Source organism: Rutilus rutilus (assembly GCF_951802725.1).
Source record: "Rutilus rutilus genome assembly, chromosome: 3".
Taxonomy (NCBI): Eukaryota; Metazoa; Chordata; class Actinopteri; order Cypriniformes; family Leuciscidae; genus Rutilus; species Rutilus rutilus.
Genome location: NC_140211.1, coordinates 44,080,472 through 44,093,369, shown reverse-complemented (window position 1 = coordinate 44,093,369; position 12,898 = coordinate 44,080,472). Strand labels below are relative to the sequence as shown.

Genomic DNA, 12,898 nt, shown 5'->3' with positions numbered 1-12,898 from the left:
CCTAAAACGCTTTATAACCTGCATATATTCACCTCTGATGCATGGGTTTGATACTGTAATCGTTTAATGTTGGATGACCATCAAACAGCAAAGTACAGTCAGATTTAGATGATCGTTTGTTCCTTTATCTGTTTCTGGTTTGAGTGGAGTTCATTTAGTAAAGTTCAAAAGAGAATCACTTATGATAAAAGAGAAAGAGCTTTGCATAAAAATGTGCACCTTGAATTTATTCAGTTGTGTTCGACAATCACTAAACGTTTGCCATAAAAACACACCGCTTGTATGAAAATGTATTTTTAGAAATTCTTATTTTTTTATTCCTTAATTTTAGTTTTCCTTCTCCATACTTATCCCAACCTGGAAATTACTCAAATAAAAATTCCTTACTTTTCAAAACTGTGTAGGAACTCTCAACATAACAATTTATTTTCACCAGTTATCTGTCTATGGGTTGTTACATTACTTGCCGATTTCTGTTAGTTCTAAATCAGATACAGATTACATTTATTTGAACGCATTTGTGAGAATGATTGCGTGTATGAATTTGTCCTACCAGTCTGTGTGGAGTCTCTTTACCAATAGTGAAGCTGTGGGTTTAAATTACTTCTAAACAGAAATACATATGCTATATAATTTTCAGTTTCTAAGCGATTTTGTTGATAAATCGCAGGACAGCGTTGACAATAAGTTCTTAATGATTCTGTGAGCGACTGTGCGTGCGATCTGTATCCAGATGGCATAAACTGTGCTGAAAGCAATCCTAAATTCAACCAGGGATAGAAAACGAAAACGATTTGAGCTGTGCACTTGCGGGGTTGAGCCGACGGGGTAGAGAGTGTGAGCTGGCCAGGACTGAATCTGCACCACGGCCCTGGCTTACTGAAGGCCTGCTGTGGACGCCTGACACTGAAGGAAGGCCCGTTCCTTCGCGGGAAGAGGAAGACATTGCTCTTTTTTTGCAGATGACTGCGGATCAAATCATCTTTGATTGCGGATGTTTCGCCCGCGGTTGCGAGGGTAGGCCTCGCTGTCTCAGCGTTCTGGGATCCATTTGTTGGCCTGCCGCCCGCGAGACAATGCCAGAGGTTTTCGGCAAAGGAGATGGACTAATCCCACCCCATTGGAGCTCCTTAGAGGAGGAGCTGGTCGTCATTTGACTCTGTAGTGAGTACCACTTGCTCAATTTCTGACATGTTGGGAATGTAGGGCAGGGTCAAATGTTGAAAACTGTCGAGGAACATAGGTGAGTTTCATATTTCATATTTCTAAAATAAACCATGTAATAACCTATTTCTCTGGCACACGTAGTTAGCCATATGTCTACACAGAAGAAAGCCCTGTCTAGGTGCAGTGCGGTTTGTGTCAAGCCATTCTTTAGTCTGGTTGTCTTTGAAAGAGATTAAATGTAGTTGCAATAAGCGCTTTAAGAATCCGTACAACTGCAGCAGCGGAAGACTATTCTTCTGTTGCGCAAAACTGAGGAAAACGGCATGTTTTTATGTTTGGTTGACCAATCAGTGGAAAGGGCCGGTTCATTCCTGCTCCCATGTAGGGATCGAATAATCAAGCTGTTTATCCATTTTGGTTTTATTGTGTTGTATTGTGTAAGTGTGAAAAAACGACTTGAGATTAGTTTATGTTCATAAGGAAGGTTTTTTTTTTAAGACAAAAACGAGAAAACAATTTAACCAAAGGTACATGAACAATCCGGAAGCAGCTCACTCTGTCCTTCGTTATTTTTCAGATATTGATATAAACGATGTTGTCCCATTCTAGGATTTTGAAATTACGTTCCGCACATGCTGTGGTTAAAACAACAATGTATTCTTTCTATACACATGCATACCGAACCGAAAGATTTGTAACAAATATTTTCGGTACAAATGCGTGTACCGTTACACACCCCAAATAAACATTCACGTATGGAGGGAAAGTAAACATTCTTGTAGGGAGGGAAAAGTGTGTGCACCCTGAAATGTTTTTTTTTTTTTTACATGTAAACCATGTTTGTCTTTTGTTTGGCTTAGCTGAAGATCAGATTCAATTATATGATTAATGATAATTTATGCAGAAAGTCAGAGTTTATATACTTTTTCCTGCAACTATAAGTATATTATATTGCTATTTTCCTATTGTACTAGAACATTAACTGTAAGATCTTAACACTGATCTTCAACTCCATGGCTTACATTATGTCTATATGAAGGTCTCTCTGCCTGAGCTGCTTTGTAAATGTCCATTGACATCAGATCTAATCAATAAGAGAGCAAAAGGTTCATTCCCTGTTTCAGAACATCTATGTCACAATCACCTTTTCTCCTCTTTCCCCCACGTCGCCCTTGTCTCCCTTTAAGCCTGGTAACCCCTGCAAAAATACAACTTCAAGTAATTACAAATGCTTGGAGGCTGATCGTTTCAGGGGTAAAGAACTTCACTGAATTTGTTTAGAGCTACTAGAGGGCACAACAGTTGCAGGAAGCGACCCAGAAAACAAACGATAAGAGTCAACACACAAACAGAACATTAAGATCGACAACTCACATCCATTCCAGGTGTTCCAGCAGCTCCCTTCAAAAAACAAGGAAGAAAAAGAAACAAAAAATTAATAATATTCTCTGGAACGAGAATAGTGAATAATGTGATCATTATTAAATTGGCAAATAGTTATCAATGTTTTTTTTTTTATTAAACATAAAAAATTCTTTGAGTACTTACAGGTAACCCATATGGCCCTCTGGGTCCAGGATCACCAACATCACCCTTCTCACCCTGTGACATTGAACAAGACCTTTTATATAAACAATCTGTTGTATAGTATTCATACATAGTTTATATCCTGATTTTCACATTGCGCACAATTATCCAGCTAAAACAACAACAAAAACAGCAACAAACATAAAAACCTAAATAAAACAAAATAAAAAATAACTTACTCCATCTCCCTTCGGACCTGCTGGACCAGGAGCCCCGATTGGTCCATCCATACCCTATAAATAAGAGAGTGTATGAGGTTTTGAATCTGGTTTTATAAAAAAAAAACTTGGATAACGCTTTAGATAACAGCCTGCAAAGTACTGCGTAATTAAAAAAATGTACAGTGTAACTTTCGGTAATTATAGTTTACCTATAAAGTACTTACATGTAAGTATAAGGGAACAATATGTAAAGTTTTGGGAATAAAGGAGTAACAACCAGGAGAATTAACAAAGTATTTTAGAACTAAGTGGTACTTATTCTACTATTATGATACAACAATCTTACATTTGGGAGCAATTTAGCGAGAACATACACTGCATACCAGGATCAGTCAACAAACAAGGTGAGTAATGTCTTCTCCTGTTATTGTCACTTGCACTTCGTGTCACATGTATAGTATAGCATTCTCTGTCAGCAATGAGGGATTTAAATGTGATAAATGCAGGGAGATAGTCAGGCTGAGGGAGAAGATTTCAGAACTAGAGACAGGCATCCAAACTTTAATCGAGGATAGTAAGAATGCAAGGGCTTTAGATACTGCTTTGGATGCGACTAGCTTAGTGAACTCTGTACATTGTTCGGTTCCGGCTGTAGAGCCCGTGCAGCAGGGCAACTGGGTGACCGTGAGATGCTGTAGTCGCGGGACAAAAACACAGCTCTTCCGTTCCGATTACCATAACAAATAGATTCTCCCCACTCAGTGAAACACCCACTGTGAATCCTGTTGAATGTACCCTAGTTATTGGCGATTCTATTATACGGAACGTGAAAATAGATACACCAGCCACCATAGTCACATGTTTGCCGGGAGCCAGAGCGCCTGACATCAAAGCAAATTTAAAAATGGTTGGCTAATGCTAATCGTAAATTCTCTAAGATTGTTATTCACGTCGGCACTAATGATGTTCGGACTTTGCCAGTCGGAGATCACTTAAATTAACGTTAAAGAGGTGTGTGAACTCGCAAGTACGATGTCAGGCACTGTAATTTGCTCTGGCCCTCTTCCCGGGAAGCAGACACACTCTGTCAGTTCAAATCTAGACTAAAAACACATATCTTTGACCTAGCATACACTTAACATTACTTCTGTAATTCAATGTTAGGCTGCATACATTAGGTCAGCCGGAACTGGGAACACTTCCCATAAATCCTGATGTACTTGTTACATCATAAGAAGGATGGCGTCTACGCTAGTATAAGTCTCTCTGTTTATCCCGAGGTTTACCGCAGTCCGCCGTATCCAGGCCGTATCCAGATCTGATGAAGGACCTTACACAACCTGGACACGACGACAACGCAGTCCTGAAGTGTCAACTAGTCTCTCCCCTGTGAAGGCCTCCTTCCCTTCCCTTTACCCCTGTACAGTTAAAACGTTGTCGGGATAATTCCGGTTCATGTGGCTACGTGGAAGCGATAAATAATTATTTATTATACATTTTTAAGGCCAGACAATTAGTTTGTTGAGGGTTGGTTTGTAAAGAAGGACTACACGCCTGTGCAAATATATATTCAAACGCGCATACCTATAGACTAAACAAACACGTGATGCACATGTGCATGCCGTCTGCGTTTTCGCGGGTTTGCGTTTCTGAGGTTTGCGCAGAGATGACCTTTTTCAAGGCTTGCACCTTGGAATCTACTGTATTTCAAGGGTTTGCGTTCTCAAGCTACCAGACACTGCTTTGTGCGGATGAGCGGGCCAGAGCGCAATGAATGTTTTCTGTTAGAGGGTGTCATGTTAGCGACCCCTAAGTTAATAACTAATGATCTTTGCAACGGAAGTGAATCAATCAATCAAAACTAACTTTAGCTGGACAATAACTTTATTCTAGAGCTGTTGTAAAGCCAAAACAATCTTTGTTACTGTAATTTCCTATTATCACTGTAAAGCTGCTTTGAAACAATCTATATTGTTAAAAGCGCTATATAAATGAAGGTGACTTGACATACCTTTTTGTAATAATATTGTATCAATACATATAGGATTTTTTAAAAATTACAGGCTACATTTCTGTGCATTTATACTAGGGCTGCACGATATATCGCATGAGATTGTTATGCGCATCTCGTCAGTAAAGCCGGTTCCTTGATTAGTAGTAAATCGCCATCACCTGCTTTCAGATGGAGCGGCATTTACTACAAAGAGCCGTAGTTAACTGACAAGCTGAGCCATATCGCATTAATTATCGCTGGCGATACGTCCGCGATATTAATGCGATATGGCTCAGCTTGTCAAATAATTACGGCTCTTTGTAGTAAATGCCGCTCCATCTGAAAGCAGGTGATGCCGATTTACTACTAATCAAGGAACCGGCTTTACTGACGAGATGCGCATAACAATCTCATGCGATATATATCGTGCAGGCCTAATTTATACAGTATTTTTTTTTAACAAAAGTGCATTGAAAACAAACTATTGCAACTTTTGCTTAAATACTGGGGAAATATACTTTTGTTTCGTGTGACATTGCAGGCTGTAAATTAAAGTGGTGCTTGTTACTGACTCAGAAACCTTCATTTGAAAAATAACTTATTTCCAAACAGACTTACAACACTTCTTATTGATCTAAAAAAAAAAGTTAAATAAACTTTTTATTTCAAACATAACTATATGAAACAAGAGGGTAACAAGCACCACTTTCATTTACAGCCCGCAATGTCACACTTACCTTGTAACTACATGGAACAAGAGGGTAACAAGCACCGCTTTAATTTATAGCCCAAAATGTCACACTTAAGGCCTCATTATACTTCTGCGTCGGACCTACGCTGGAGCCTATATGCCGTAGGCAACGTGTTGGTTTTAATTTATACTTCTGTGTTGTTGTCTGCGTTGACGCGTACCTAGGGAGCGTGTGAAACCCCGAGGGAGGGGTTCTGGCAGACCAATCACAGCGCTTGTGTCCGCGTAGAATTGACGCGTTGTTACATTTTTGGAGAGGTGCACGTCAGGGTACGCCGTAGGGTACGCGCGCTACACACAGCCTACGACGTAGCTACGGCGGCAGTTCGACGCAGAAGCATAAAACAGGCTTTACCCTGTAACTTTATGAAACAAGAGTATATTTCTCCCAAAAAAAATAAAAAAATACATAGTTTATTTTTACTTGCCGTGTAAGCACAAACTAAAACATCTGAACTTTTGCTATCAATAAATAAATAAATAAATAAATAAATTACTGTATAAATGCACAGATATGTACCCTGTAATTTTTAAAAAGCCTATACAGTATGTATTGGTACACTGTAAAAAATTTCTAACCCTCCCAAATCAAAAATTTCAAGTGACCGATAACATCTAAATTTTTCAATTGGCCCAAGTGAAATTCTGTAAATTATAAAATTAAATTTACAGATTTTCACTTGGGCCAATTGAAATTTACAGAATTTCACTTGGGCCAATTGAAAAATTTAGATGTTATCGGTCACTTGAAATTTTTGATTTGGGAGGGTTAGAAATTTTTTACAGTGTATACTTTTATTACAAAAAGGTTTGTTCTCGCTAAATTGCTCCCAAATGTAAGATTATTGTACTTGCAGTATAAATAATTTGTTAATTCTCCTGGTTGGTTACCCCTTTATTCCCAAACCGTTAAATATTGTTCCCTTATACTTACATGTAAGTATTTTATAGGAACAATATAATTAAAGAAAGTTATGCTGTAAATTCGTCTTAATTACGCAGTACTTTCCGGGCTGTTATCTAAAGCGTTACCAAAACTTACATGTCAACACAGTTCAGAAAAGCAGACCATAATTTTGATCAATCAGCTCTTCATGTAAAAAAAAATTCTCAGACTTTATCTTTAGCAATTAATCATGCAAATCCCCAAATAAATACACGGATGAACATAAATAATAAATAGAATGTTAATGGATAAGTGAGTGTTAAATCAGTGTTAATATCAATCTTGTCAGCAGAAAAACAGAGTAACTCTTGTTGTTTAATCTTTCACTGTCACATAGAGCTGAACATTGATGAAACATTACCAATAATGAGTCTAACCACATTCCCCGTTCACCATAAATGTGTCACACTCCCAATTTTTTTTAAGATGTAGGGAGGCTTTGGGGGGAGGGGGATGAGGGGGATAGGGGGTGAAACATGGCTTGAGACTCACCCTGGGTCCCAGCTTGCTATCCAAGCCAGATGCTCCCTGTGCATTTATGGAAGTATGAATGGAGGTTTGAAAAGTGCGATTAGTATGTGATGAGTGAACTGGACAAAAAAAACAAAAAAACTTAACAGCTGTTAACAAAGATAAACAAATAGACGTTTAACCAACACACAATGTTTAAGAGGCAGAAAATCAGGCTTGGTTGTCTGCACAAGTCACGACAACGAAAACATACATTTATAACAGCAAACAAATGGACAGTGGGGAATGTGGTAAAGGTTAGAAGAGGTTGAGTCAAAATAAGTGGGGATAAAGCACTAAGATCTGCTGTAGTGTACTTACAGGGAGACCTAGGGGTCCTCTGTCACCCTTATACCCAGTCTCCCCTCGCAGTCCCTTGAGACCATGCAACCCTGGTTCCCCCTTAATAGGAGTACAGACAACAGTTTAGGGAATGCTCGGTAACATTTACTCAGAAGCATCTTGTCTTTAGATTTCTCGACAAATATCACAGATTGAAATCGTCCTGAATTTGCACCTGATAGTCTTCAAAGACTTGGATGACTACAGTGACTAAAAACACAGTGGGAGTTAAGGTCAAATTGAAGACCTGTTGCAAGTCTTCTGTATGTCCAAACTAACACTGAGCAAGTAATTACTTTCATGTTTGACAGAAGGCAATTTGCTCTATGAACAATTCATGGCAAGTATGCAGCATGCCTTAAAACACCAAGGGCCCTATTTTAACGATCTGAAACGCAAGTGTCAAAGCGCAAAGCGCAAGTAACTTTGTGGGCGGGTCTTGGCGCTGTTGCTATTTTCCCGGCGGGATAAATGACTCTTGCGCCGGGCGCAAATCTAAAAGGGGTTGGTCTGAAGTAGCTTCATTATTCATAGGTGTGGTTTGGGCGTAACGTGAAATAAACCAATCAGAGCATCATCTCACATTCCCTTTAAGAGCAGACGCACTTTTTCCTTGGCGTATTGCTATTATAACGGCGGATTTGCCAGGCGCGCGTCAAGAGCGGTTCACAGCCGAGGAGAGCAACGCTCTCTTCACGGCCGTAAAAGAGAGAGAAGTGACATTGGGGATGGGAGAAACACACCCAAATTAGCTTCGGCTAAACAGGCATATAATAATGTGGGTAAATGTGTAAGCTAGATGTATGCTTTTATAATAAATTATTATATTTATAATAAATTATCTATCTATCTATCTATCTATCTATCTATCTATCTATCTATCTATCTATCTATCTATCTATCTATCTATCTATCTATCTATCTATCTATCTATCTATCTATCTATCTATCTATCTATCTATCTATCGTTTGTAATAATATGATTTGCAAAAATGAAAACTGCTGCTTCTGTGTAGATTAGAGAATCACAGTGTATGAGCGTTTGTGCACTCTATACATTATGGTCAAGCATGCGCCCTTAAAATAGCATGATGAACAACGCGCAACGCGCCACTGACTTTAGACTAGGTTTTTTCTGGCCAGTGGCGCAATTGTTTTATGGAACAGTAAAATAGCACCAGGGAACGTTTGCGCCAAAACACGCCTCCTTTTTTGCGCTGAACCGCCCAGAGAGCGCAAGTTCATTCCCTAGTTTAGCGACGTGCTTCTGTGGAGGGAAAAGCGCGCTTTGCGCGGGTGCAAAATAGGAATGAAACATGCGTCGGTGTACAAAGTCAATTGCGCTGGGTGCAAGATAGGGCCCCAAATGTGGTAATTCAGAAAGGCATTACCTTGAAATTAATTAATTAGTAATGACCTACCTTTGGGCCAGGGAATCCATGAGGACCCTGCAACACAACACAGCATTAATAACTCTCTCGCACTCACGCATGCACTCACGCATGCACGCACGCATGCACGCACTCCTTATAATTTGAAGCAGTTTTAAGTTTTAAAAGCTCTAAGTTTGAAGGTTTTAAGGCCACACAGTTTCTCAGAGACTGGTCTGGAATTATAGCATGACAATAAATTGCAGACTTTCATAACTGTCTGAATGTATAGAGAGCAGGGGCAATGAGTCATTTTTGTGATGCTTATAGGCTATTTGGATATATCCATTGCTATCTTAAAATTATTAAAATTTTATACCATTTCTGTTGTGCAAAACATCTTTAACTCACCATGGGTCCAGGTGGTCCATGTGGACCAGGTGCTCCAGGGGGCCCAATTATCTGTTAATGTGAGCAAGATAAAAAAATCCATAAGTGAAATATATACAGAAGACATGAGGGACAACAGGGCACAAAGATGGAGAAGATGTTTAAATAATATGACCCTCAATTACACTACAATAGTAAGGCCCAATTTAAGGTAAAGTGATTTGACATCATACATGTAAACTGATGATAAAACATTTACTCTCAGTACTGACTCTCTCATACAAACTGTCACTCTGATAAAGACATAAATTCACATTTTGGTTGGACACTATTTTGGCTGTACTTACTGAGGGTCCCTGAGGTCCAGGCAGGCCAGTGTCTCCTTTGTCTCCTTTCAGACCATTCACACCCTGCGGGCAACATTACGGAGCCATGACTTAACCTACTTAAATAATGTGACAAGCCATTAGGCCTATTCAAGATCATATATTTTACGTTATGATTAATATCACAAGCATCAACATATCTCACGCTCAGATCATTTTACCTGTAGGCCAGGAAGACCCATTGATCCCTTTTCTCCTGATATTCCAGGGATACCCATATCACCTTTAGAACCTTTGTGACCCTAACAACATGGATTGTATTATGTGGATTATATTAACTGTGATAAATGATTATACAAAAAATATTGTGAAATTGTGCTTAGATATGGGTCAGTTGACAGACAATAAAAGCTATACACAGTAAGAACATTTTGGTCCTCTTACCCTTTCTCCATCCAGTCCAGGAAGTCCAGAAACACCCTGATCACCCTGTGAAAAGCAATAATATTTCACTGAAATGAACTGCAGTCACATTGTGATCTTTGTCTTCAAAAGGTTGCCGTCACAAGCACATAAATGCTAGACTCTTAGGTAAGACCCTCATTTAACTGCCCATAATGTCCACTTTGTTAATAAATGATGTGGTTACCTTCATTCCCTTTGGTCCAACTGGCCCAGGAGGCCCAGGGGGACCCTAAATAACAAAAAACAAAAAGAATTGATCAATTCCCCCCATTTTTTTTTTTTTTTTTTTTTTGTAGATGCACATAATTAAACAAAAATTACACTTAGAGCACAAGGGACACATTTATATAAAAAAAATTGTTATATATGAAACATGACACGTGAGAATGTGAGAGACAATGTGTAATTTCTCACTTACTGTGTTAACACGCATAGGTTATATTGGACTGGTCCAATCAGAGCACTCTGAATACATATAGCTGAGAAAGGGCCTGAACCACATTCACACTTACTTTGATCCTTGTTACATAGGAGATAAGTCTTTATCTCAAATCAGAGATCAGTGTCAAATCAGTGTCAAATCAGTGTTAACGAACATTGGCACAGCAACACACAATATATTGTCAATAAGGCACTGGTAAGAGAATTAGCAGAATTAGGTGAGAAACATGTAGGCCTATGTATGGAAGTGTTGAATTCATGCTGAGCAAAATACAGCACTCATATATAACACACAGACAAAGCAGAGGTGAATTACCGTAACTGTAATAGTAGTTATCTTCTGTAGGCAGTCAGGAAGAAGGGGAGGTAAAAGATAAGATTACAGTTATGCACAAGACCAACCTCTGTGCCAATTATTTAAAAAGTACCCATACCACTGCTACAGATGTTTATCCATTACGCATTTTTGGGTGTTTTTTAAATTATTGTGAAGTCAATTCAGTGTGAACAGTCAGACTTAATTTCATGCAATTTTATGTAAATCCTTATTTTATGTCATAATTATTATCAATTACTTGAGCAGAAAATACGAATTGGGCACTTTGGTTTGTGATAGTAGCTGTCCTAATTTTCGCAGTTTAAAACAGGTTAGAAATATGATTTCCAATGAAAGGTCATAGATATGATTCCACTAACCTTAAGAGCCTCTTGAATGTTTCCATTGTAGTCTATGATTTCAGTTGTACCCTGTTCACCTTTCTCCCCAGGTGGCCCCTGAATAACAATTATATTTTCATTGAGTGGGGAAATGTAAATGCCAGAACTGTTTTTACTGATAAAAAGAGTGACTTGAGACAATAATTGTCTTGCGACAATATTCTCATTTTGAAGCTTCCCGTACCTCATTATCATAGAAACTGAGACTAGATCAAAGCAAACCAATGTGCTTAATCACATAATTTGCTTGAAATAATAAACATTTCGGTAACACTTTACAATAAGGTTCATTAGTTAACATTAGTTAATGTATAAACTAACATGATCTAGACATATTTTGTTACTGTATTTGTTCTGTATCTTTGTTAATGTTAGTTAATAAAAATAAAGCTGTTCATTGTTTGTTCATGTTAGTTCACAGTGCATTAACTATGTTAACCAGATTTTAATAAAGTATTAGTAAATTATGAAATTAACATTAACAAATATTAACAAATGCTGTATAAGTGCAGTTCATTATTAGTTCATGCTAACTAATGTAGTTAACTAATGTTAACTAATGAACCTTATTGTAAAGTATTACCAACATTTCAAATAATAACTTCACACCATCACAAAATATTAATTCCTTTAACAGCTTTACAGTCCTTTTATGTGAGGACTTTACTTCAGGAACCTCATAGCACTTATTTTTCATTGCACAGTCACTTATTTACTGACTTTGGCTTATTTACCAACTTGTTTCATTGCATAATGCCCTGGATTTGTGATTAATCAATAAATCCTGCCCTGTCTGGTTTCATTCAGTCAAGAGCAACCTTAACCCAATTACGTCAGCATGACAAGTTCATATTTGGGAGGAAACATTCAATTCTGTATACTCTTCTGTATCTTACACTCTGAAATATAATGATGAAATTTATACTCCACAGCAATCAACTGATGTCAGAATAAAGCTAATTTAGGCCAGTGTTACATTTGCTAGTCAGAGTTGTCAAAAGTAATTTTAAGACATTTGTAGACTTTACTTACTTGTGATCCTGTTGGGCCTTCATCACCTTTGTCTCCTGCATCCCCCTGTAATTGTAAAATATGGACAGAGATTATATTTAGTCATTTAAGACCGTAAAATATTTGTTATTTGTTATAGTAACATGTAACACATGCTCCTTGTTTTAACATTTTAGCTTCAAATTTGAATTGTTTTTAACTTTCTTATGCATGGCTTACTAAGGAAATGAGACTGACCTTTGAACCTTTCAGGCCTGATGCTCCTGGTTCCCCCTGTTCTCCCTTACAATTATTTAAATACAGTTAAAGATTTATCATTTAACAACATATTCGGAAGCAACCTGATACAATATCTACGGATTTGAGTGTGGTCAGGTTAAACATTGTTCATTGTACTGGAAGAGTTTTCAAAGCCCCCCTTGAGAATTACACAGGTGGTAATGTGGTTTACACAATATAACATTTCCAGCCTTAGTTTTTTTGAGGTACCAATAAGAGATTGATATTTGAGCTCTGGAAATGCAGACTGCCTGTAAATTAATGGCATTTATCTGATATGTTTGATTGATTGATTGATTGCTTTATTATCCCCTTAGGGAAATTTTGTTGCTTGTGTTTCAGCATGCGTACATACAAGACCAACAATATACATAAATGCAAAAAAAAAAAAAAAAAAAGTGGGGATTCCTTATGTTTAATGTGTCTTGCCTTGTTTATACTG

General features: G+C 37.9%; 1 protein-coding gene across 1 annotated transcript in view; it reads right to left on the bottom strand.

Annotated features, from left to right (window-relative positions):
• Window positions 1-12,898, bottom strand: part of col25a1 (collagen type XXV alpha 1 chain) — a gene marked incomplete at its 5' end in the record, with an annotated part of 143,077 nt that overhangs the window by 37,022 nt on the left and 93,157 nt on the right. The window contains 16 exons of the mRNA XM_084404111.1: window positions 2,312-2,365; window positions 2,542-2,568; window positions 2,716-2,769; window positions 2,934-2,987; window positions 7,098-7,133; window positions 7,437-7,517; window positions 8,879-8,905; window positions 9,239-9,289; window positions 9,565-9,627; window positions 9,765-9,845; window positions 9,988-10,032; window positions 10,193-10,237; window positions 10,766-10,789; window positions 11,146-11,223; window positions 12,199-12,243; window positions 12,415-12,459. Of these exons, the coding sequence (XP_084260237.1) occupies window positions 2,312-2,365; window positions 2,542-2,568; window positions 2,716-2,769; window positions 2,934-2,987; window positions 7,098-7,133; window positions 7,437-7,517; window positions 8,879-8,905; window positions 9,239-9,289; window positions 9,565-9,627; window positions 9,765-9,845; window positions 9,988-10,032; window positions 10,193-10,237; window positions 10,766-10,789; window positions 11,146-11,223; window positions 12,199-12,243; window positions 12,415-12,459 (810 nt within the window). The remainder of the gene's footprint in view (window positions 1-2,311; window positions 2,366-2,541; window positions 2,569-2,715; window positions 2,770-2,933; window positions 2,988-7,097; window positions 7,134-7,436; window positions 7,518-8,878; window positions 8,906-9,238; window positions 9,290-9,564; window positions 9,628-9,764; window positions 9,846-9,987; window positions 10,033-10,192; window positions 10,238-10,765; window positions 10,790-11,145; window positions 11,224-12,198; window positions 12,244-12,414; window positions 12,460-12,898) is intronic.